The sequence below is a fragment of the Cervus canadensis genome, chromosome 21, assembly GCF_019320065.1.
Source record: "Cervus canadensis isolate Bull #8, Minnesota chromosome 21, ASM1932006v1, whole genome shotgun sequence".
NCBI lineage: Eukaryota > Metazoa > Chordata > Mammalia > Artiodactyla > Cervidae > Cervus > Cervus canadensis.
In genome coordinates this window covers 12,253,477-12,277,842 of record NC_057406.1, presented here as the reverse complement: position 1 = coordinate 12,277,842, position 24,366 = coordinate 12,253,477, and the positions used below count along the sequence as shown (strand labels likewise).

The 24,366-nt window shown below is 44.6% G+C and overlaps 1 protein-coding gene across 3 annotated transcripts in view; it reads left to right on the top strand.

Annotated features, from left to right (window-relative positions):
- CCDC77 (coiled-coil domain containing 77) overlaps positions 1-23,067 on the top strand; it is a 30,525-nt gene extending 7,458 nt beyond the window's left edge. For all 3 annotated transcript variants that reach the window (XM_043439783.1, XM_043439781.1, XM_043439782.1), the window contains exons 2-12: positions 826-878; positions 2,649-2,892; positions 6,887-7,029; positions 13,032-13,128; positions 14,084-14,156; positions 15,602-15,693; positions 16,642-16,790; positions 19,998-20,214; positions 21,445-21,570; positions 21,659-21,811; positions 22,654-23,067. In XM_043439783.1, the coding sequence (XP_043295718.1) occupies positions 841-878; positions 2,649-2,892; positions 6,887-7,029; positions 13,032-13,128; positions 14,084-14,156; positions 15,602-15,693; positions 16,642-16,790; positions 19,998-20,214; positions 21,445-21,570; positions 21,659-21,811; positions 22,654-22,800 (1,479 nt within the window). In that variant the 5' untranslated portion in view covers positions 826-840 and the 3' untranslated portion in view covers positions 22,801-23,067. The remainder of the gene's footprint in view (positions 1-825; positions 879-2,648; positions 2,893-6,886; positions 7,030-13,031; positions 13,129-14,083; positions 14,157-15,601; positions 15,694-16,641; positions 16,791-19,997; positions 20,215-21,444; positions 21,571-21,658; positions 21,812-22,653) is intronic.
- Positions 23,068-24,366: the final 1,299 nt, after the last annotated feature.

Sequence of the window (24,366 nt, the reverse complement as noted above, 5' to 3'; positions counted from 1 at the left end):
TGGTACTGACAGTCCTACTTGCAGGACAGCAAAGGAGACACAGACATAAAGTATAGACTTTTGGGCTCCGTGGGAGGAGGAGAGGATGGGATGATTTGAGAGAATAATTGAGACATATACATTACCATGTGTAAAGTAGATGACTTGTGTGAGTTCCATGCGTGAAGCAGGGCACCCAAAACCAGTGCTCTTGGACAACCTAGAGGGATGGGGTGGAGAGGGAGGTGGGAGGGGGGTTCAGGATTGGGGGGACACATGTATACCTATGGCCGATTCATATTGATGTATGGCAGAAACCATCCCAATATTGTAAATATCCAATTAAGAAATTTGATTGATCTGTATTATCAATTGAAATGGAAATTGTGCATGAACTTTTTAAAGATAAAACAATAGATGCAGCACACCAAGTAAAGATAACATCAGTGCCTTTGTATTTAACTGAAATTTACCATGTTGAGTCCTCTACCTGAATTTCCACTTAATTTCTCTTGGTTATTAGAAAGTTTTCTATATTTCCCTATGCTATGATTTCACGGAAAGAATTGTCAATTTGTTTTGCATGTAAATTCATTGCAGAAAACTTTCATACTAGGGCTTTTCTTTTGTGTGCTTGCCATTGAAATGTTAAAGGTCAGTCTGATTGTATTTAAAAACAATGATGAGGAAGAATGCCTGAGTAGAATCCCAGGATTTGGAACTGCTTTAAGTAATACTGCATTCTAAAACATCACATTCTGATGATGTTGGGTGGACTGGTCTGCACATTCTGTACTGTTTTTCTGTTCCTGATCCCTGGTTCTGGATCTTTTGTGTATTTGACAGGTGTGAAAGGACAGCATGAACTTTACCCCTACGCACTCCCCTGCCTGCAGAAAGTAAGACATTTGCTTATTTTTGAGTTGTTGAAATAAAAAACTTAGACGTCTGGCACCTCAGTGCCCACTGGCTTAAGAACTAGAAGGGTTTTGGAAGAGAACTTCCCAACTCTGGATTTGAACTATGTTAGACCTCACTTCTCTATTCTTGTTATGTGGAATTTAGATTAAGAACTAGGACATGGTAAATGTTAATACCAGAATCCAGGCAGTTTGAGTGGGCCTCGATTACAGGAGAAACAACCAACAGACAAAAACAGGAGGCTGTGGACTCAGCCTGCATGACCCCCCCTCTTCGTCACCCTCCTCGTCATCAGCACACTCCTATTTATAGAACTTCAGAAATCCATTTAGTTAGTTTATCCATTAACCTATTTCCCAGAGGTGTCAGAAGGCAGCACCTTTTTAAAACATGAAACTAAGTAGTATTTCTGTCATGAGCTTTTAATGATTTATAAAGTAGTATTTTTTTCGTCATGCTCATCTATTAAAAGTGCTGCCCATAACTTTCATTAACTACAACTCTGGGCTTGTTTAAACTCTGGTATTAGAAACTCTGGTAGAGTTTCTCTGCTCTGTGATCTATTTTGTTGTAAACTGCAGGCAATTAGCTAAAGTGAATTAATTTTCACATGAGAATTTCTCTGCTTCTATATCATTTGTTTTCTATAACTTTCATTGTCTCTTGTTTGCTGAAAGCAAACAAACCAAAAAAACCCTCTGATCTAGCCTTTGCTCTTGGCTGGTTTTGGTCTGTATAATTCAGGTCTCTGTTGTTAGACGTTGGGGTCTGATTGGTTGTGTGATTATTGATGAGGCTTTATTTTTTTTAGTTTTTAAAAAATATTTATTTACTTGGCTGCACTGGGTCTTAGTTGCAGCATGCAAACTCTCTCTTAGTTGCTATATGTGGGATCTAGTTCCCTGACCGGGAATCAAACTCATGCTCCCTGATTTGGAGCTTGGAATTACCCACTGGATCACCAGGGAAGTTCCAAGGCTCTATTTTCTAATCCTGAATCTTGATCCACTTAATAACTTATCTAATCTTTAACTCTTGTTCCACTTATATGTCTATCCCTTAAAGTAAACTTTTATTTTGCAAGTACTGATTATAAATGAGTGGTAATATCTTCTGTATATGCATCTACATGCATTTTCCCATTTAATATTCAGATGATTCACTCAGTCATACATGTATCTCAAATTCATGTTTTCTCTAATTTTGAAAATATTCCATTGTCTGAATACACCGTTTATCCATTATCCTATTGAACAGAAATTTGGAAGGTTTACTGTTTTTGTTATCACAAATAATGTTTCTATGAACATTTTTGTGTTGTCACATTATACGTATGTGTAGACAAGAGAATTGCATTTTACTAGATTTAACCAATTTACTTTCTGTAGTTTAACCACATTACCCTCCACCAACAGCATATAAGTGTTCCTGTTGCTGTCTTCTTAATAGTATCAAATTTTCTGACTGTCATTCTCTGGCCTTACTTAGTTGATATTCCTTTTTTTCTTTTAAATGATCTCTTTTTACTGTTTAACTTGTAATTTGAATCCAGCTTTAAGCCTTTAATACCTGGAGAGCAGTTCATAAGACTGATTATTCACGAACCTGTAATATCAAACTCTCAGGTTTGTGAGCACCTTCATTATGAGCACTTTAAGAACATAAGCCTTATTTTTAATTTGAGGAATTGTAACATCTCATAGATGTTCACACAGTTTTGTGAATGTATCCTTCCCCTACTCTCACAGGCCTGCAGCTATCCACAAACATGAGGCTGCCGGCAGCTTCAGCAGCCCCGCCAGGTGGAAGGGCGTGTCCTTCTCCGATTCTGTACAGTCGACTCCCCTGCCTTCAGTGGAGGATCGTCTGGCTGTCCTCTGCCCCTCTCAGGAGCTTCTGGAATATTATCAGAAGAAGATGTCTGAGTGTGAGGCAGAGAATGAGGACTTGTTGAAGAAGCTGGAGCTGTACAGGGAAGCGTGCGAGGGGCAGGTAAGGAGGACCCGGCGCGGCCATCCTGGACGCTGAGCGAGCCCGTCCAGTGCTGAGAACACCCGCGAGTGCCAGCTGGCGTCAGAGCACACATGTCCGTGTTCTCTGTAGATCCCTCCCGCCTTGCCAAGCTGCCCTCCTCCCGAGTGCCTCACTGGATCGTGATGCCCCAGACCGCTCTGTCTCTGAAGTCGTGACTCTTCCTCAGCCTTCCTGTGCCTCTGGTTCTTTCCCCGCCCCACGCCTGACTTCACTCCAGTGTTGCCTCCGCAGCTCCCTGACTTCTCAGTTTTCCAAGTGCCGTGTGTCAGCTCCTGGCCGCCCTGTCCCTCTCTAAACGGCACCCCCTTGGCTTCACTCTAGGAGTCGCTGCACTGCCTGCATGTGGCCCTGCTGGTCTGTGCCCCTTGCTGGCACAGCCCGCCCTGTGGCTTACCCCGTCCACCACCTTTGTCCTGGATCAGGGCCTCTCGGCCATGGCCTTATCCACGGCGAGGGCTGGCCAGTTCTTTGTCACACAGACTGTCCTGTGCACAAAGGACCGGTACCAGAATCCCTGGCCTCTGCTCGCTGGATACCAGTAGTCCCCACCCACACCCCCAACTGGTGACAGTCAGCAGTGCCCCCAGACAACACCAGAGTTCTCCTGGGGGCTTAGGCAAACCCCACCCCCCCCACCCCCAACTTGGGTAATGTGGTTACCCAACTTGAGAACCACTGTCCTAGAAAGGTCATTGGAAGATAAATTCACAGGAAACAAATCATGGTGTTCTTAGACACCACATGGAAGTTTTACCCTTTAGTGGTAGACTCCCAGTCCCGGCCCCCACCCTTCCAGGCCCGGGCCCTGCCTTCCCTGCTCCTCTTTGGCCCACAGGCCCCTCTCTCCTCTGGCAGCCTCACTTTCCTCCTGACCACGCTCAGTCACCTGCACCCATATCCGTCCCCTCCTCCTCACTGCTCCAGGGAGCATAGTGAGGCTGAACAGATCCAGCAGTTTCTGTTTATTTTTTGGCCATGCCACGCAGCTTGCAGGATCTGATTTCTAACTAGGAATTAAACCCGGGCCATGGCTGTGAAAGCCCCAAATCCTAACCACTAGGCCACTGGGGAACTCTCCTTTGTCTTTGTCTTTAACCTCTTCTGACATTAGCTTTTCCTCCTCAGTATACAGGTAGACTCAAGTCTTTCCCAACGAAAGAGAAAGGTCCCCCTCTAGCCAAGCTTCCCTAACTCTTCTCTTGGGGCAGGGGTAGCTTTCTTTCCCAGCCAGCCTTCCAGAATGGTTTGACTCGGTCACCTGCTCAGCGACTCCTTGACTGCAGCTGCTCCTCCCATGGCTCCAGGACCTGTTGCCTCAGTGACTTCTGCAGTATGTTCCCTATTGACCTCTCTGAGAGGTCTGCTTCCGTTTTGATTCCAGAGTTGTTTTTCTTTCCCAGTGTCTGGCTTGCCTCCCTGACCAGTTCTCAGTCTTCACTAACAGCTTTCTTTCCTAACACCTTTTTTTTTGGGGCGGGGGGGGGGGCGGGGAGAGTGAAGTGAAAAAGACTTAAGTTACTGCCCTCAAAACTGTGTCCCTTTGGAGAAGGTAGGAAGAAGTTCTATCATAATGGTTCAGAGAAGGCGTGGCTAGCTCATGGACATTCTTATGATTGGCTGGCGGTGAGGTCATCAGGAGTCAGCATCATCCCCCTGCTAGTTCCAGCCTGTCTGGGGTCTGTGTACTTGTGGGCAGCATACTGTTAGCATACAATACATTAACTGCTAACTTCTCCCACCTGGAGGGGGTTTTGGTCTTCAGTCTCAGGGCTTAGTAAAACTCAGGTTCTTGATGTCTCATTGCAGAAGAAATTCAGTGAGAGACAAAATGAGACTCAAGAGGTAGATTTATTTAGAGGGAAACTCCACAGACGAGTATGGGCCACTCAGAAGGTGAGAGTGGCCTCTCCTTCCTTAACCTTAAATGTCAAAGTTCTTTGTGATTCTACTGTAAGTGATCTCATTTTGTCCACGCGTTGTCCTCCTGCCTATGGTGTTGTAGCCACGCATTCCGGGAAACAAACTCACTCAGAAGGACAATGCAGATAATGGAGTGCAGTTTATTACACCAGTGGGCCCAAGGCAGAGTCTCCTCTTAGCCAAGGGCCCCAACCAGTGTTTGTGAAAACTTTATATACCCTAAGTGTAGGTGCTCAAACCCCCCTCCCCAAATTCTCTGAAACTAGTCTGAACAAAGGAAAAAAAGATACAATCAAAGTTAACCCATGATTCGTATGCCTTAAGCCTAGGTAGTTAACAGTGGACAGTTATCAATAGGCCTGTGGTCATACCCCAGTAAGCATAATAGAATTTATGATTCTATTCAGTTACACAGATAATTAGGGTATTATTTAAGGGGAGAGTCTAGGGACCAGCCGTAAAAGCCCTGGGGCTTTTCCATCTGGGGGGTCTGGTTTTCCAGTTGGTATGTCGTTTCCATAGATACTGGGCATATAGCTCAAAGTCCATAGTCCAGCTCAAAATGGAGTCCTGCTTTCAAAATGGAGCCTGTTGTGTTTCCTCTTTCAGTGGGATGGTGACACCCAGGTAACTAGGGCTGACTTTTCCTGCTGAGCTCCATGGTGCTGTGTCCGTATCCAAATTCAAGAACCCCCTTTCCCCCAGCCTGTGCGTACACGTAGACCCCTGTCATCCCCTCCCTCCACTCCTGTCTCTTAAGGCTTCTTTCTTCTTTGTGATGGCGTCAGCGCCTATGGTTCTGCCCAGCCTCCCCCCAGTCGCTTGCTGAGACCCGCTGATCCTGCCCCCCAGACATCCCTCAGTCCCTTCCCGCCACCTCAGCGTCCTTGCTGCCGCACTGTCCAAACTCCTGTCTCGTCTCAGACTCTCAGGCCGCACTCTCACACTCCTGTTCATCCTGAACAGCTTCTCGGATCCAGCCCCTGGGGTCACCCTGCTCCATCGACCTCTCACTTTCCACTCCAGTGATGCTGTGTGTTAGTTCTTCAGTCCTGTCTGACTCTTTGGGACTCCAGGCACTGTAGCCCACCAGGCTTCTCTCTCCATAGGATTCTCCAGGCAAGAATACTGGAGTGGGTTGCCATTCCCTTCTCCAGGGCATCTTCCTGACCCAGGGATGAAACCTAGGTCTCCCACATTGGAGGCAGATTCTTTACCATATGAGCGACCAGGGAAGCCTATTTTTAAGAATACTGGAGTGGGTAGCTGTTCCCTTCTCCAGGGGATTTTCCCAACCTAGAGATCAAACCCGAGTCTCCTGTATTGCAGGCAGGTTCTTTACTGTCTGAGCCATCAGTGATACTGAGGTCCTTGCATTTCCAGCCGTTTCCCAAGAGCACTGCCTTCCTCCGTCTCTGTCTTCCTCTCAAGCTTCAGCTCTCTGGTGGTCTCTGATCCCCCAGCAGCTGTCAGAGATTCTTCGTGTGCCGTGCTTACCCTTCCCCCATGTGTGCTCCTCCATTCAGTCATTCGTTCCTTTTAATCATTGGCATGTGTCTCCCCACACAATTCCTCCTGCTCTGTAAGCAGGAATCACACCTTTCATCTTTGTTTTCCAGAGTTTTATAATGCGTATTACATAAAAAGCATTAAAGTGTGACTTGGGAATTCCCTGGTGTTCCAGTGGTTAGAACTTTGAGCTTCCTCTGCAGGGGGCACTGGTTCAATCCCTGGTCAGGGAGCTGAGATCCTGCAAGTTGCACATTGTAGCCAGAAAAAGGAGTGACTATAACAGGTGGATCATGTGGTGTCCTGGGTTCTGTTGTTTGTAAGAGGAGGTGATGTGAGAGCTCTGATGTCATTCACCTTGTGGGTTTAAACTCGTCTGTACACAGCCTGTTGTCATTTGGAGCCTGCATTGCTGAAACTGTCCACTTTGTAATATTTCTACATAAACTGACGCCACTGCATGCAATAAGAGCTACTCCTCTGAAGCCCAATATCTTGTCAGCTGCCTTTTTTTCCCCACCAGCATAAACTGCAGTGGGATTTGCAGCAGAGGGAGGAAGAGATTGCCGAGCTACAGAAAGCTCTGAGTGACATGCAAGTCTGCCTCTTCCAGGAGCGAGAGCATGTCCTACGCCTCTACTCGGAAAATGACCGCCTAAGAATCAGGTACCAATGGGAGGAAGGAGATGCTGGGGGCATGTTTCTAAACCGCATGGAATGAGATGCATTTCTTCCGTGGTCCTCCTCTTGGCTGCATTCCCAGGGATCAGGCTCTGAGATAGGGGTTTGCCTGGATGATGGTGAGTAGGGAGACTCTTAGGGGGAGCAGCTCTGAGCAGATTCGGGTTGAGGGAGAATTTGAATTACAGTAGAGTCCACCAAGGAGTTCCCTGGTGGTTCAGTGGTAAAGCATCCATCTGTAGTGGCAGGAGACACAGTTTCGATCCCTGGGCTGGGAAGATCCCCTGGAGAAGAAAACGGCAACCCACTCCAATATTCTTGCCTGGTAAATGCCATGGACAGTGGAGCCTGGTGGGCTACAGTCCATGGGTTTGCAAGAGGTGACACAACTTAGTGACTAAACCACCACCACCAGAGTCCGCCAAGGGACAGAGGTCTTAGTCAGCCCCACAGGGAGTGATCTGTCATTGGATGCGCTCCCACCAGGGAGGGATATAAACTTGGGAAAGGCGGCCCCCTTCAGTCCAGGGCAGTTGCTGGAGAAGGACCGAGCCCCTTGGTGGTGGGCATCTGAGCAGTGTGCCAGGGCACCCGCTATAGCACAGTTCTTTTTTAATTCTGGTAAAATATACTTAACCTAAAATTTACCATTTTAACCATTTTTAAGTGTATAGTTCAGTATACACTTCAGTTAAGTGCATTTATGTCATCGTGCAGCCACACCCCTGTCCATCTCCAGAACTTTCTCACTGTGCCACACAGAGGATTTTTATAGGACTTGCATGGAATGTGTAGATTGCTCTGAGCAATGTTGACATCTTAATATTATGTCTTCCAATCCATGGACACAGGATATCTTTCCATTTGTTTATTTCATCTTTAATTTCTTACTAGAGTGTTTTCACTATACAAGTCTTTCCTTTTCTTGGTTAATTCCTGAATATTCTTTCTGACGCTGTTGTGCATCAAATTCTTTTCCTAATTTTCTTTTGAGATTTTTCATTGTCAGCGTATAGAAATGCATGTTGGATTTGTGTTGTGCTCCTTTGCTGAATTCCTTTACTAGTTCTAACAATTTTTAAAATTTAAAAAAAAATTTTTTGTGGAATCCTTAGGGTTTTCTGAGTGTAAGATCATGTCATCTGTGAACAAGGATTATTTTATTTCTTGCTTTCCAACTTGAGTGTCTTTTCTTCCTTTTTCTTGCCTACTTGGTCTGGCTAGGACTTTAGTACTAAGTTAAATAGAAGTTTCACAATGGGCAGCCTTGTTCTTGATCTTAGTAGAGAATTTGCAGTTTTTCACCATTGAGTGTGACTTTAGCTGTGGGTTTTTCATTTGTGGCTTTTATTGTGCAGAGGTTGTTTCCTGCTCTTCTTAATTTGTTGAGTGTTTTTATCTAAAAAGGGTGTTGAATGTTGTCAGATGCTTTTTCTGTATCAGATGATGATCGTGTGTTTTCCTCCTTCATTGTGTCAGTGTGATGTATTACTTTGATCAACTTTCATATGTTGAACCATGCTTGTATTCCAGGAATAAATTCCACTTAATCCTGGTGTATCCTTTTAATATGCTGCTGAATGCAGGTTTGCTAATGTCCTGTGGAGGATTTTTGTATTGAAGTCTGTAAGGTCTGTAGTGGTTTTCATGTAGTGTCTGTCCAGCTTTTGCATCAGGGCAGTGCTGGCCTCATAGAAAGTAAAAGGAACTGTTGCCTCCTCTTCAGTTTTTGGAAAAGTTTGAGGATAATTGCTGTTAGTTCTTTAAGTGTTCAGTGGAATTCACCACAGAAGCCATCAGGTCCAGGGTGTTTCTTTGTTGGGAGGTTTTTGATTCCTGGCTCAATCTCCTTAATAGTTTCAGCCTTGACCTAATGTAGCACTTCCTTTCAGCTCTGGGATGCAATGAAAGGTCACCTTCCACGACACCTGTTCCATGGGTCAGCACGGTGTCCCAGGTCACCGTCCACGACACCTGTTCCATGGGTCAGCGCGGTGTCCCCCGGGTCACCGTCCGCATCACCTGTTCCATGGGTCAGCGCGGTGTCCCGGGTCACCGTCCGCATCACCTGTTCCATGGGTCAGCGCGGTGTCCCGGGTCACCTCCCGCATCACCTGTTCCATGGGTCAGCGCGGTGTCCCGGGTCACCTCCCGCATCACCTGTTCCATGGGTCAGCGCGGTGTCCCGGCGATCATCCTCCCGCATCACCTGTTCCATGGTGTCAGGCAAGGTGTCCCGGGTTCACCTCCCGCATCACCTTGTTCCATGGGTCAGCCTGGTTGTCCCGGGTCACCTCCCGCATCACCTGTTCCATGGGTCAGCGCGGTGTCCCGGGTCACCTCCCGCATCACCTGTTCCATGGGTCAGCGCGGTGTCCCGGGTCACCTCCCGCATCACCTGTTCCATGGGTCAGCGCGGTGTCCCGGGTCACCTCCCGCATCACCTGTTCCATGGGTCAGCGCTGGTTTGTCCCGGGTCACCTCCGCATTCACGCTGTTCATTGGGTCAGGCCCGGTTGTTCCCGGGTCACCTCCCGCATCACCTGTTCCATGGGTCAGCGCGGTGTCCCGGGTCACCTCCCGCATCACCTGTTCCATGGGTCAGCGCGGTGTCCCGGGTCACCTCCCGCATCACCTGTTGCCTGTGCAGTGTCCCCGGTCACCTTCCGCATCACCTGTTCCATGGGTCAGCGCGGTGTCCCGAGTCACCTTCCGCATCACCTGTTCCATGGGTCAGCGCGGTGTCCCGGGTCACCTTCCACATCACCTGTTGCCTGTGCAGTGTCCCAGAGAAAAGACATGTTGTCTTCAGACACTGAGCAGTTCCTCTGGCATTAGGAGTCCTTCTTGGTGGTGGTAGGCATGAGGTACAATAATCTGTCCTTCATTTTGAAGGGAGTGTCCTGGCATGCGTAGATCAGACCCCTGAAACCACTGACGTGCTATGTAGGGTTGCCTCCAACCCTTTGGAGCATGCATGAGGGTTCTAACCCACTTGCACTTTTTGTTTGTCCCATCTGATTTAATCCGATAGTTCAGTGGTGAACAGATCCAGGTCCCTTTGGACAAATTTGGTAATGAACAGAAGAGCTAACAAGGTCCTCAGAAAGCCTGTAGAAGTATCCTCTTGTTCACTTCACCTGAACGAGAACTGCTCTGGTCCTATAACTTTTTGAAGGGAGTACATTTGCTTAACCATAGCCACATGCTGTGTACCCAAGACCAGGTTCCCTGCTCTAGCAAAAATGCTACTGCAGCTGGCGCAGTCACCAAAGTTGTACCTACTTGGTAGCAGTGCGTTGTTGCCTGTCTGGTTTTGCAGGGTCATACTTGTGAATTAATTGGGATTTGATGGGGACCCTCACCCTTACGTCCTTTAGTCTTTGTTTACCATTGTGGCTGGGGTGCAGAGAGGCAGTTTCAGACGCTTCCACTTGCTTTAACACAGAAACCAAGAAAACAATTTGGAGATTTTGCCAACTGCCAATTATGTTCATTTCAGTTATACATTTGGAGATGGGGAAATGACCCCTGACTGGGTTTGGATCCAGTGGACCCACTTTGAGCTGGACCGGAACCAAAATTCTATTTATTACCTGGTTCCTGTATGCCCTAGATAATGCTTCATGTCACTAGGTGTCAAAGTCAGCTCAGACTGTCCAGCAGTCCTTGAAATGTCTGGGTGTTTCCTTCCCCACAATGCACAGTTACTTGAATAAATGGCCATAGGCCCTTGGAGGAAGGGCTGAGGGATCATGACCATGTACTCTCGCTGTGGTCTCACCAGGTCTTACCTCTCGGAGATTCAGCTTCTTCTTTAGGTAGTAGTCTTGATAGCTGGCTGGGGTGTGGGAAATGGGTCAGAGATTGTGAGTTTGTATAGAATGCAGCCCAACCCTCCTCCTACCTTTACTTTTACTTGATTGTTTAGGCTCTACCCTGTTGACCACTCACCTGTCTTGCTCCTAAGAACACTGTAATAGGTCTGCACATCCCAGGCTCTGAAATCTCATTGTGTTTTTTAAAGATTTTTTAATAAAGTCTTTATTGAATTTATAACATGTTACAATATTACTTCTGGTTTATGTTTTAGTTTTTTGGCTGCAAGGTATGTGGGATTTAGCTCCCTGACCAGGGATCAAACCTGCTCCCCTTGCTTTAAGTCTTAACCACTGGACCACCAGGGAAGTCCCTGGCATCTCTCTTAAAGTTTGCTTCCTTGATCCATTTGTGGTATCAACTGTCTGGGGTCAGTTTCCTGGAAAATGAACTCCACAATGGAGATTTGCTTGCAGGAGCTTTGCGGGGAGTATGCTCAGGAGTAAACCACTACAAGGCACTCAGGAAGGTCTGAGTGGGCAGAGGCTAAGTGGCGATTCAGTGACAGCAGGCCTCAGCCCCTGCCACAGGGTGCCCTTCTAGATGGTCCTCAGATCCTGAAACGAGGTAAGAGGACTGGGCTTCCTACCCCCTCAGTAGCCAGGCCCCGGGTGCAGGCTGCTCTTTGAGCATACAGTTGGGGAGGCAGGCTGCCTGGACTCAGGGCAGGCCTGGGGAGAGATCCAGCTGTGAGCTGTCAGCTCCCACATAGCTGAAGAGGCAGATTTGAACAGTATGCCATGGTGTCTGCCTTCACGCTCTTCAACCAGCTGATTGAGTTTTTTTCTGCTGGGTTCTCTGAATTCCTGAATCTAAATGCCTGATGCTCTTAAAATTAGAGCTGAAGTCTAGATAAATCCTATTTAATTTAATTTAGTGTAGTTAATTTTTTGGAGCCTATTGCTGATGCTCTCTCCTCTCTGTTGACACTTTTGATTTTCAATGTTTCAGACATACAGCAAAGTGATTCAGTTATGCCTAGGTATGTGTATATACCTATACACATACATTTATCTACACATATATATTTACTTTTCAGATTTTTTCCCAGAGAGGTTATTATAGAATACTGAGTAGAGTCCCGGCACTACACAGTAGGACTGCTTTATCTCTAGTGTGTATATGTTGATCCAGCTCCCAGTTCACCCTCCCCCCTTCCTCTTTGTTAACCATGAGTTTGTTTTCTGCATCTATTAGTCTGTTTCTGTTTTGTAAATAAGTTTATTTATATCATTTTTTTAGATTCTACATATGAGTGATACCATGATATTTGTCTTTGTGTGACTTCACTAAGTATAATAATCTCTAGGTCGATCCATGTTGCCACAAATAGCATTATTTCATTCTTTTTTATGACTGAGTAACATCCCATTGTGTGTGTGTAGTGAAGTAAAGTGAAGTGAAAGTCACTCAGTTGGGTCTGACTCTATGGCCTACAGTCCATGGAATTCTCCAGGCCAGAAAACTGGAGTATTCTAGAGTATATTACTCAAGTATTCCCTTCTCCAGGGCATCTTCCCAACCTAGGGATCAAACCCAGGTCTCCTGATTTGCAGGCAGATTCTTTGCCAGCTGAGCCACAAGGGAAGCCCAAGAGTACTGGAGTGGATAGTCTATTCCTTCTCCAGCAGATCTTCCCAACCCAAGAATCGAACTGGGGTGTCCTGCATTGCAGGTAGATTCTTTACCAACTGAGCTATCAGGGAAGCCCTGTATGTATAGTATATCTTCTTTATCTATTCACCTGTTGGTGAACACTTAGGTTGCTTTCATGTCTTGACTATTGTAAATAGTGCTTCTGTGAACATTGGGGTACATGTATCATTTTGAATTAGATAGTTTTCGTCTTTTCCAAATATATGCACAGGAGTGGGATTGCAGGGTCATATGGTAGCTCTATTTTTAGTTTTTTAAGGAACCGCCATAATGATCTCCATAGTGGCTTCACCAGTTTTCATTCCCACCAACAGTGTAGGAGGTTAATCCGATTTAATTTTAATTTGAGGTTATCATTGCTTTAAAAATAAATGAGTCAGAAGGGAGATCCTTTAAACAAACATTTACTTACTCTGGACACAGTATATGTTTATTCTCTGTGAGAATTGCAGGGAGCTAGAAGACAAGAAGAAGATTCAGAATCTCTTGGCTCTTGTGGGAACAGACACTGGAGAAGTGACCTATTTTTATAAGGAGCCTCCCAACAAAGTAAGTCCTCCTTTGTATAGCAGAGTAGACAAGGCTTTTACAAAATGCAGGCTGGGGTCCATAATCAGACAACTTTGGTCCTTGCTAAAGAAGCTCAAATGAGAATTAGCTACCATGGTCTCAGTTTGCTTAAGTTTTCAGAGCATTTTCTACAATTACAAACAGGTTTGTGATTTCATTCTTTTTCTTCAAAAGCCTTGGAAAGTAGCATTGTTTACCCCATTCTGCCATTTGGAAACCTTAAGCTTAGAGGAGGAGGTGTCTTGGATGAGATTAGAGAGAGCAGCAGGAACAGACTTAGTGTGGGAGCAAGTTTCAATACTAGGTTCTTTTTAAGTCTTCATTTACACCGATTACAAAAGTAATGTGTGGTCTTTGTTAAAAACAAACACAGATTTCAGGAATCTAATAGAAAAGTGACAGTTTCCCATAATCCTGTACCCTAGAGATAAAGCTTTTTTTCTACTCATATAGAAATATTTATGTGTATGATTGAGATTTCCACTTTTTCACACTATAAACAGTGCTTCAGTGAACATCTTTATATACATATCTATATATGCATGCTTCAGTGTTTGTTACTTTCCTAAAGGACCTTTTCAAAGACCACTTTTCTTTTTTTTTTTGGTAGATATTGCCAAATAACCCTGAAATTTTATTTTTCCATTTATATCACCAGCACTGGTTTTAGTCAGTGTGTATTCAGTTTGTTAGTGGGTTTTATCCAGTTTGTCTTCTCTGGTCTCCCATATGCATGGCATCCTTATATGATTATATAAGTTTTTTTTTTTTTTTTTTTTTTTTTTTAATTTTTTTATTAGTTGGAGTGATTATATAAGTTTTGACTAGTTTAATTTATGAATGGTGTTTGATCTGCAGAACTAAAGCTAAAAAATGAAATGCTATATTTATAAGAAGACTATTTCTGTACTTTTTGTTGTTTTTGCTTCTTCAGGTCAGCATTCTCCAGAAGACTGTCCAGCCTGTAGAAGTATGTGAAAAGAATGAATCTTCAGCTCTCAGAGCAGGTCCCAACTGTATTTTTAGAAATTCTTATTGATGCAGAATTAAAAAGCACAGTGCAAATAATTAGACATTTTTTCCTACTATACAGTGATAATAAATATTCATAATCATGCTGCTAGTGGTCTCAGATCTTACTGAGCTTTTTTTAAAAAACCTTTGTATGATGTTTTAATAAAGTAGAATAAAAAATATATCTAATTAATATGCTTATGGTGATAAGTCATAAAATATATTTGGATAATGTATGGAATCACAGCCTATTAATTATTCTCTCTAACCCTCAGTCTTCTTATCCTTTTCTCTTTTATTAATGGAAAGCCCAATTTTAAAAAAATTGAGATATAATTGACATATAATGTTAGTTTTAAGTGTGCAAAATAGTAAATTGATATTTGTATATACTACAAAATATTCACCACAATAAGTCTAGCTAATGTGTCACTACACATGTGGAGATAAGCACTTTTGAGGTCTGCTCTTACAAAGGAAACAAAAATTCTAACTCGAAATAACATGCACCCTAGTATTCATAGCAATAGTGTTTATAATAGTCAAGATATGGAAGCAGCCCAAGTGTTCATCAATGCCATGAATGGTTAAAGAAGATGAATGGACTACTACTCAGGCATAAAAAAAAATGAAGTCTTGCCATTTGCAGCAACATGGATGGATTTAGAGGGCATAATGCTAAGTGAAATAAGTCAGAAAAATATTGTATGGTATCACTTATATGTGGAATCTAAAAAATAAACTAGTGAGTATAGAACAAACACAGACTCACAAATGTAGAGAACATACTAGTGGTTACCTGCAGGGTGAAGGAAGAGAAGGGGCAGAATAAGGGTAAGGGATTAAGAGGAACAAACTACTATGTATAAAATAAATAAGCCTCAAAGATATATTGTACAGGACAGGGAATATAGCCGGTACTTTATAATAAGTATAGACAGAGTATAAAATTTTTGAATTGCCATATTGTACACATGAAACAAATATAAATTACTGTACCTCAATAAAAAGAATAAATAAGCTTCTTGAATCATCTAAATCATCAAATTATGTTTAGTGCAGTTTTAGCATTGCTTGTTTTTAAAATCATTTTGTCCATTGAAAATTGGGTTATACATGATAGCTAAAATGTTTAGATTTAGTTTTTTTAATTCATTACCCTTTTTCATTAAATAAGATTTTACAAAGAAATTAGATACAACTCCAAAGGAAAATTTAGTAGTTTATTCTTCAGAAAGATCCAGGTGACATCCTAACAGAATTCCGTTAAGAGATACCTCTTTGCACAGTTGAGCATTGTAGTTATTGTATGTTGTCGTTTTTCTTCCTTTCCTTCTCTTCCATATAAAGAAAACCAAACTTCTCTGCAAAGATAATGTTGATGCTTGAAAAGCAGAAAGAAAACCTAAGTGAAGATCTCCACTGTTTTCTGTTTTAGATTCTAAAGGCAGCAGGAGGAAATCAGCAGGGAGAGAAAAGGAGGTCAGCATTGGGCTGCATCAGAGAGACATCCAGACCCTCGCCCTCCAGGTATGACTGCAGCCGCTCTGCACACGGGCCTGGAGCGGGTCCTATGCCCTCATTAGCCTGTGCCACATGCCTCCTGGCACACGTGTTTCCTCTGGGCATTTTGGGATTGGAAATTTGAGGTTGTTCCTAATTTTCCAGAGCTCTGTCTTTACAACCGTTACTCTGTACTGCACCATTCTAGAAGTGCTGGTGTGAACCTGCAGTTCATTCAGCTCATAGGCCGAACCCTCCCACCAGAGTCGTCACTGTCAGAACTCCCTGTGCAGCTGGCCAGGGACACGCAGAGCTGCAGCTGTCTGTCCCGAAACGGTGACCTTTGGGGGTACATCCATTTGTCTGGTGCATGTATTCCAAAGTCTAGGAAAGTAATGAGTCACCCTCTCACCATCTAGTCATCATATGTCACCTACAACCGTGATTTTTCATCTAACTGCACTCAAGTTCCTGTCCTTGTCACAGGGCATGTTGATGTAAATGGACAGTTTCTACCTTTGGCCAGTGTCGCCATGTGGGGTCAAGACAGCCTGACTCAGACAAGGAAATCACATTATACTCATTTTGCTGCACCTTTTAAATTTAAAAATGAAGAAATGAGTCTTTCTCTATGCAACTAGGAAGTCCCAAAAGGGAGACAGTCTTAAAAGCCCAGAGAGAGAGATGGTGAGAAGGTGAGCATCTCGGAGAGGGGAGATGGGCTTGTCCAGCCTTTCTGGTGTGACACGGGTGCTCTGCTTGGTTGGACGGAGTATGCTCTTGTGTGGCGTGAGACCATATGTAAGACGTAAAGAGGAGTCCAGTCCAGATTTTTCTCCTGTTTGTTTTGCTGCTGCACATCTGTTTTTTTTGTTTGTGGGATTTTTGTTTTTCTGGAAAGAGGCTCACTGTTAGAGGTGAGAAGTGAGCAAGAGTAGAGCGGAAATGGATGCCTCGCCCCTCCGGCCTGTCCAGGTGGAGGCCCTGCAGGCGCAGCTGGAGGAGCAGACCCGGCTCTCGCGGGAGCAGGTGGCAGGGCTCATGGAGGAGAGGCGGATCCGCATCGAGGAAGTGGAGATTCATCAGCAGAGAAACCGGGACAGAATCACAGAGCTCACCAGAAGGTGAATACTCACGAGCCACACTGGACAGGTTTCACATGTCTCCCATGTGGTTTGGAAGGTCCAGGGGTCAGGACACTCACACTCACTTTCAAGGTCACAGGTTCGATCCCTGGTGGGGGAGCTAAGATCCTGCAAGCTGGCAGTCCTGTCTAGTAGCAGCAAGGGTCCTGGTGCTGAAGGAACTGTCTCAGCAGTTCCACCCCCCGCCTCTCTCCCAGTTCCCTGGTGTGCTCATGTGATGCTTTTCCTACAGGACTGGGGGCTCTACACTCTCCCCTCAACCCCTCTGAGGGTTGTAGTCTGATCTTACCGTCCTGGAATGTCCTTTTCTCTGCTGATGGGTTATCTAAGTCAGCATAACAGTCCTTTTCTCTTTTTTGACTTTACATACCTACACCAGAAAATGGAAACTATCTGTACTGCTGTTTTTACCCCATTCCTGCCTGCCTGTCCCCCACTTTCTGCAGTCTGCTCTTGTTCCCTGTTTTGCTCAGCATGCCGTCTAAAGTCATCACTGAGTTCATTCATGTCTTTCTGTGTGTCTGGGCCTCTGACCACCCCCTCTTTGAAATCCATCTCCCTTGGTTCCTGCAGCACCTGTCTTTCTTGGTTCTTTCCCATTTCACCCTCAACTGTTTGTCCACTTCCAGTGACCAGAGCTGGGCTGTAGAGACATCTTCAATAGAGTATGTTTGAAAACCTCAAATTCACCACGACTGAAACTCAACTTCCTCTTTCCTGACAAGCACCCCTCCCCACCTCAGACCTGCTGCTCCATTCTTTCCCATTTAGCCCAGTGCCGTCCCATCCATGTGGTTTCTCAAGTTTGGACACTCAGGGTCATTTTCTGCTCCCCACTCTCCAATTTCTGATTCCAAACCCCATCGTCTGTGAATCCAGAAGCCTCTCCTGTCCGTTCTCTGCCCTCTCATTCCTCCCACAGTGGCTCAAGCTGTGTTCTGGTTTAAATCATTGCTGTCACCAAGCTGTGTTTCCTGTCGCCCATCCCCTTGTGCCCTGCATGCTTCCTCCCTGTGAGTGTCTCCTGCTGCCTTGGCCCTTGGGAGTCTCGGCCCTCAGTCTCTGCTCCTCTGGCCGTAGCTCACCTCATTCTTCCGCCGGACTCCTGAGGCTTTGGTTCATGCAGCACTCCCGGTGCAGCAGCCCTTCAGTCACCACCTCTCTGACCTTCCCAGGGAGGGGTGCACTGTTCCTTACACGTCTCCCCCCCATCGCCTGCGATGACCAGCGTGACTCAGTGATGGGCCTTTTCACCTTCTATTTTAATGATGTCTCTTCCCCAAGGTCTTTTCCTGTGTGCAGAACAGGTGCATAATAAATTCTTGACTACTTGATAACCTTTATCTTACCTTTTCTATCCTGCATTAAACATCCTACGTTTTAAAATATTTTTTCACAGGAATTCCCTGGTGGTCCAGTGGTTAGGACTCGGAGCTTTCACTGCCAAGAGCCCAGCTTCAATCCCTGGTTGGGGAACTAGGATTCCATAAGCCATGTGGTGCGGCCAAAAAAAATTGTGTGTGTATATGGGCTTCCCTGGTGGCTCAGATGGTAAAGAATCTGCCTCCGCATTCAGTTTCAATCTCTGGGTTGGGAAGATCCCCTGGAGTGTGTGTGTATATATTCTTTTTCACCTTGCAATCTTCATCCTGTTGGTTTTTTTATTGCTTCGCAAACTTTTTTAGTGTCTCTTCCTCCATTCTAAAGCGTGGTCACTAAACTAGACATGATACTCAAGTTGAACTCACTGACCAGTGCAGGTAGATGCCCTTGGCCCTTGGCAGGCTCTGCTGCTTCCAACATCATGTCGTGTTTGTGTTTGGCTGGTACCTCTCCATCTTTATTTTTGGTGTTTTGTGCTTAAGCATAGCATCTCCACTTTGTATTGGATTTGAATTGTTTTTAAGGGGACAGTATTTTTAAATTGTCAGAATAAAGTATAATTTTACATCTGTCAGATTATTAATAACCTCCCTAGTTCAACGTATTCTGCAGATCTGAGCATTTGATGTGCTCCTTCCAGTAGATTGGCATCCTGAGGGTGTTGAATGGCAGGAAGTCCAAGGCCATTAATGGCTGCCTGTTAGGTGTCACTTGGAGACCATTTGCAAGAGCATGCTTTCCCTTTTTGTAACTGAGATCATAACACAAGATAGAGTAAAATAATCTGTTGGAAGCAAGAGTGGTCCTTGTGGGAACTGAGTCAATCTCTCCCTGTTTATACAGACACACACGTACCTGAATGTATTCATCTGATGACGGTTACTCTTCTGACATTATGTAGTCATTGTCCCCTTCTCCATATAGTCTGTTACTCATGAGAAGAACTAAGTGGATCTCACCGTATGTGTTCAGTGGAAAACTGCAGTTTGGTATTTAATACCCTTTGCAAGCAGTGTGATCATTTGATACAGTATATTTCTAGCTGCTGATGTTAAACTGATGAGTTGCTAACTCTTAAGGAAATTTTTTTTTTTGAAGACAGAAACGTCATTTGTCTATTCCCAAATCTCAGCAGGAATCTATTTAGTACCTGTGTATGTCTAGTAGCTGGTACTGTCCTTGATGATCTGATGGCATCTGGCAAAAATAAATGATAAATGAGGTTAAGAAGTGTTGCACTACGCACAGGGGGTAGAGTGAAAGCACTCGGGTTTCGGAGAGTGGAGGGGCCACACGGGCCGAGGCCACTGAGGTGCCTCCACCGAGGAAGCCTGTCTCGGAAAAAGGACAGGGCTTGCTCTGGGGCAGCTCGGCCCAATAGCTCACGGGGGAGCTCGGCCCAGACAGAAGCAAAGCTGTGCTGACATTTTAGAACTTGTGTTAACCTTCAGTCAGAACCCCATGACTTAGTTTATTGTAAAGTCTGGTGCCTTGGAAAAGTCCATACTTAGGCTGTGTGTAAATATTTCTGTGGTCCTTCTAATTATATAACCTGAAATTAGCACCCAGAAAAATACCTGTAAAGACCGGTCTATGAACCAATGTAGATACTTTATACGTTGTTCAGTAAAACGTGTAAGACTGCCAGTGATCAGATAAAGCGTGTTTTTAAAATGCTGGTGGTATTTACAGAATCTACATATTACACAGTTTTTAAAGGACTGCATCTTAGCTGTGTTTGGAGTAACTGTCACATGTACCGGGGAAGCATCTTCATGTCCATGTCTGTACTTTCTTCCCTAGTCTACACCACACCCAGGAGCTGCTCTACGAGAGCACCAAAGACTTTCTGCAACTCAGATTTGAAAACCAAAATAAGGAGAAGTCCTGGATGCTTGAAAAGGATCACTTGATGTCAAAGATTAAGGAATACAGGGTGCAGTGTAAGAAGAAAGAAGAGAAAATGGGGAAAATGTGGCTAGTTCATGAGAGTCATCACAACCAAAATGAATATATTAAGGTAGTTTCTTCTATCTTACAGAATTTTTTTTTTATTCTGGAATTGTTGAAAGAACTCAGAGAATTTCAAAGAACCTAATCATTGTCATATAAGATCCAGTCCAGGAAGCTGTTGTAGCAATGATCTCAAGAAATAGGTCTCAAAGAGTAGCTCTTTGTTACTGTGTTTGGGGATTTAGAACATTAAAGTGTTGACTGATTGATAGATTCATTCAACAGATATTTGTTGAAGTCCTGTAGTGGGCGGGACTCTCAGTGTACGGCAGCAGACAGGCTAAACCAGGTCTGTCTTCATGGCATTTACATTCTAACAGGTGAGAGAGACCAGAAACATTAACAAATAACCAAGTATTGGTTATAGGAAAAGTGGTCCTGGGAGTTCTCTGGTGGCCTAGTGGTTAAGATTTTGGGCCTCACTGCTGTGGCCCAGGTTCATTCCCTGGTCAGGGAGCTGGGATCCCACAAGCCAGGTGGTGCAGCCAAAATACATTAAATTTAGGGAGGAAAAAAGTGGTGTTACGGAAATAGAAGGGATCTGTGAAGATTGTATGTTGCTATTGGAGGTCTGCTTTTGTCGAGAAGCACTGGGACACCGTCTGGAGTCTGGCATTTTTGCTGAGACCTGGAGAATGGAGCTTGCCAGGCAGACCTCGGGGAGGAGCATCAGGCAGGGGAGAGCAGGTGTGAGGGAGCATGTGGCCGTGAGGGGTGCGCACGGAGGGTGGAGGGAGGGCGGCCGTCACGCTCCTGCCGAGGACGCGTGGCTCTGAGCGTTGTCGTGTCTGAAGGATCCCGTGTAAGGAAGTGACATCCAAGCTGGGACTTTTGAATCCTAGCTCCTCAGTGGAACATGTGTTTTAAGTGCTGTTGATGTTTCTTTCTTTTCAAAGAAAAACTTAAGAAGCGTATCCCCAAATAGGTTGTGATGTCTTATTTGGTACAATTACGAACTCCATTATCTGACTCTTCCAAGAGCCAAAAATATTTGTTTTATTTTTAAAAACTTCTAAAAATACAAAAACAAAGGAAAAAATAAGATTTTCCTACTCTGTACACATTAATAAAAAAGCTCGAGTATCCTCCAGAAGTAGGTTTTCAGATGTTCTCCTTGATGTCTTGTTCCTTCACTGATTTAGCACTTCTAGAAATCCTTTCTTTCTTTACCTCAGTGCTATTTGGATTACCCAAATTAAAGAACAAAGATGAATTTTTCTCTCCTTCTGACCCACAGTCCCTAAAGGATAAGCTCATACAAGAGAGAAGGCTGTCCAGCATGTACCAAGAGCAGTGCATTTCCTTGGAAGAAGAGCTGGCCCGGATTCGTGAGGAGGAAGGAGTGAGGAGAGAGATCTTTAAGGTGTGGGGTTCTCTGCCTCTCATGGAGGGGGCAGCTGGCTAGGGGTGCCCCTTCTGCTCACAGAGGCCTTCCTGTACCCCATGTATAGGACCGCACCAGCAAGATGGGGAGACGCCTGCAGGCCATGACTAAGCGCTACGAGGCCTTGGAGACCCGGCGTGTCTTAGAGGTAGAAGGCTTTAAGACAGACATTAAGATTCTCCGGCAAAAACTAAAAGATGTGGAGCAGATACTCTATAAGGTAATTGATCCTGAATGACCAGGAGGGAGAAGAGGTGTTGGTGAGCAGACAGGGTATGGGGCCCCTCTGAGGGAGGCTGGGCCGCATCACCATCCTCCTGGTCTCGCTGAAATCAGTGTAAACAGGGCGGGCGTGCCAGAGGGAGACAGGACAGACTGAAGCGACTGAAGGACTATGTCAGCTCAGCACAAGTATTCATCCCTCCCAACTCAAGGAGTGGGTTCAAAGAGCCGTGTCTGTGGGGAGTCCCTGGGGGTCCCGTGGTTAGGACTCTGCATTCTCACTGCCAGAATCCCTGCTCAGGGAACCAAGATCCACAAGCTGTATGGCCTGGCCAAAAGAAGAAGAAGAAAAAATTGTCTATTTTACAACTGGAGAAACTGAGTAACTGGGTTAGAAAGTACTTCTTCCCTGTGAGAGACCGCTTCACATAGAATGCGAGGTGCCTCCAGCGTCATCTTAAAGAGATGTAACTGTCCATCCACACACCCTGAGCGGTCACTCTGTGCCAGGCAGGTTCATACAGAAACAAAGAGATGCTGCCTTTCATGCTTTGGCACGTTTACTAATAATGTCTATATTGGTGTCTTTTTACTCACTGGTGATTGTTGATTGTCCTCTGACTCAGGCTCCTCTCCTGTCGTGTGGGGAAGCAATGGTCTCGAGCCTTTTCTGCCCTAACTCTACATTTTCCTTCTCTCAGCAAGTCTCTAGACTAAGCATTGAATCTACTCTGTGAACTAAGAGTATCAGAGAAAGGAGCTGGTGTCGTTGGGGCTTCATGCCAGGTTTCTCTCCTTTGGCATCTGCCATAATCACTTCTTTTTTTTTTTAATCTCTAGGCCACACTCAACGCCCAGGCAAACCAGGATCTTGCCATTCTCTGTGAGGTTCGTGATAGCAATCGACTGGCACACAAGATACAGGGAGAACTGAGGAACCTCAAGTCCAAAGTGTTTGGCCTAGAGAACGAACTTAGGCTCTGCTGATGTTACATTTAAGGAATGGCACAGGTCTGGAGTAGGTCTGCTTCCTGAAATTCAAGAAGGTCATCTATTCCCAGCACAGAGTTGTCCAGAGTAGTGGTGTCCGTTGTTATGAAGACAGGGGGAAGAATCAACTTTTTTTTTTTTTTTTTGCATCCTAAGATTTATGGGTTTTGCTGTCCTGTTAACTGATTTGGGGTTTTTTTTTATTATTTGATTTTTTTTTTTTTTTTGGTCTGGATTACAACCTGAATTACTTAGAGACTTTCCCACATTACTTGGGAGTTTATAATAATAGGGGTTTTTTGTTTGTTTGTTTTTGTGTTTTTAAGAAGGCAATGACAATAAGTAAAGTGTTTATTTTTGCTGTCAGTTTGGCTGAGTGTTAAGGGAGGAATACTTCCCCCGGGAGGTCAAGATGCCCTCTAAGATTGCCTTTCTCCTGGGCAGGGGGCAAAGGCCACGGAACACAGGCCAGTCAGACATGAACTGGCCTCCATTCTCTCAGCCCTGAGCTGAGGGGCCCTTGTTCCTTTCTGGACAGCAGTCTCAGAAAGTGTCACCGGAGGGCACCAGAGACCCTCCTCTTAAGAAGAATAATCTGGAACATAAAGATGCCACTTTGGCAAGAGTGAGTGAAAAATTCAGTATTTTACCAGTACTATGTGTTTTTGTTTTTTAAATGTATATATTTTAAATTAGCTATTTTTCAATAAAACATAATTGAAAATGTTCTATTTGAGCTTTCTATAATTTCTTGTTAAAACCACGTTTATACTTTGTTGATGACTCTGCTTACTTACCTTTTCATGGTTTCTGCAGTGCTATACATTTATGAAAAGTTTCCTAAATGCATCCCTTGAGATTGTCTTAGAGGAAGCAGGAAAGAGAATACGAGATGATGGCACTAAAATCATACCCATTTTTTTCATCTCTGTCCTTTTTTCAGCAAATAACTGTGCATCTAGAGCAAAGTAATTGTGAACATACCTAGACAGCCTCTGAGAATTCAGTTGGTCTTGACTTAGTATGGTTTAGCTATGATTTTTCCAGTAGTCATGTACAGATGTGAATGCTGGACCATAAAGAAGGCTAAGTGCCAAAGAATTGATGCTTTCGAATTGTAGTGCTGGAAAATACTCTTGAAGAGTCCCTTGGACAGCACGGAGATCAAACAAGTCAATCTTAAAGGAAATCAGCCCAGAATATTCATTGGAAGGACTGATGCTGAAGCTGGAGCTCCAGTACTTGATATGAAAAGACTTGATACAAAAAGCCTTGATACAAAAAGGTATCTGTACCTGATATGAAAAGCCAACTCATTGGAAAAGACCTTGATGCTGGGAAAGATTGACAGCAGGAGGTAAAAGGGGGGCAGCAGAGGATGGGATGGTTGGATGGCATCATTGATCCAATGGACATGACTTTGAGCAAACCAGGAGATAGCGAAGGACAGGGAAGTCTGGCGTGCTACTATTTATGGGGTCACAAAGAGTCAGACACGACTTAGTGGCTGAACAACGACAATGGCTTAGAATAGCATCATTCTAATGTGCACACGACAGAGGA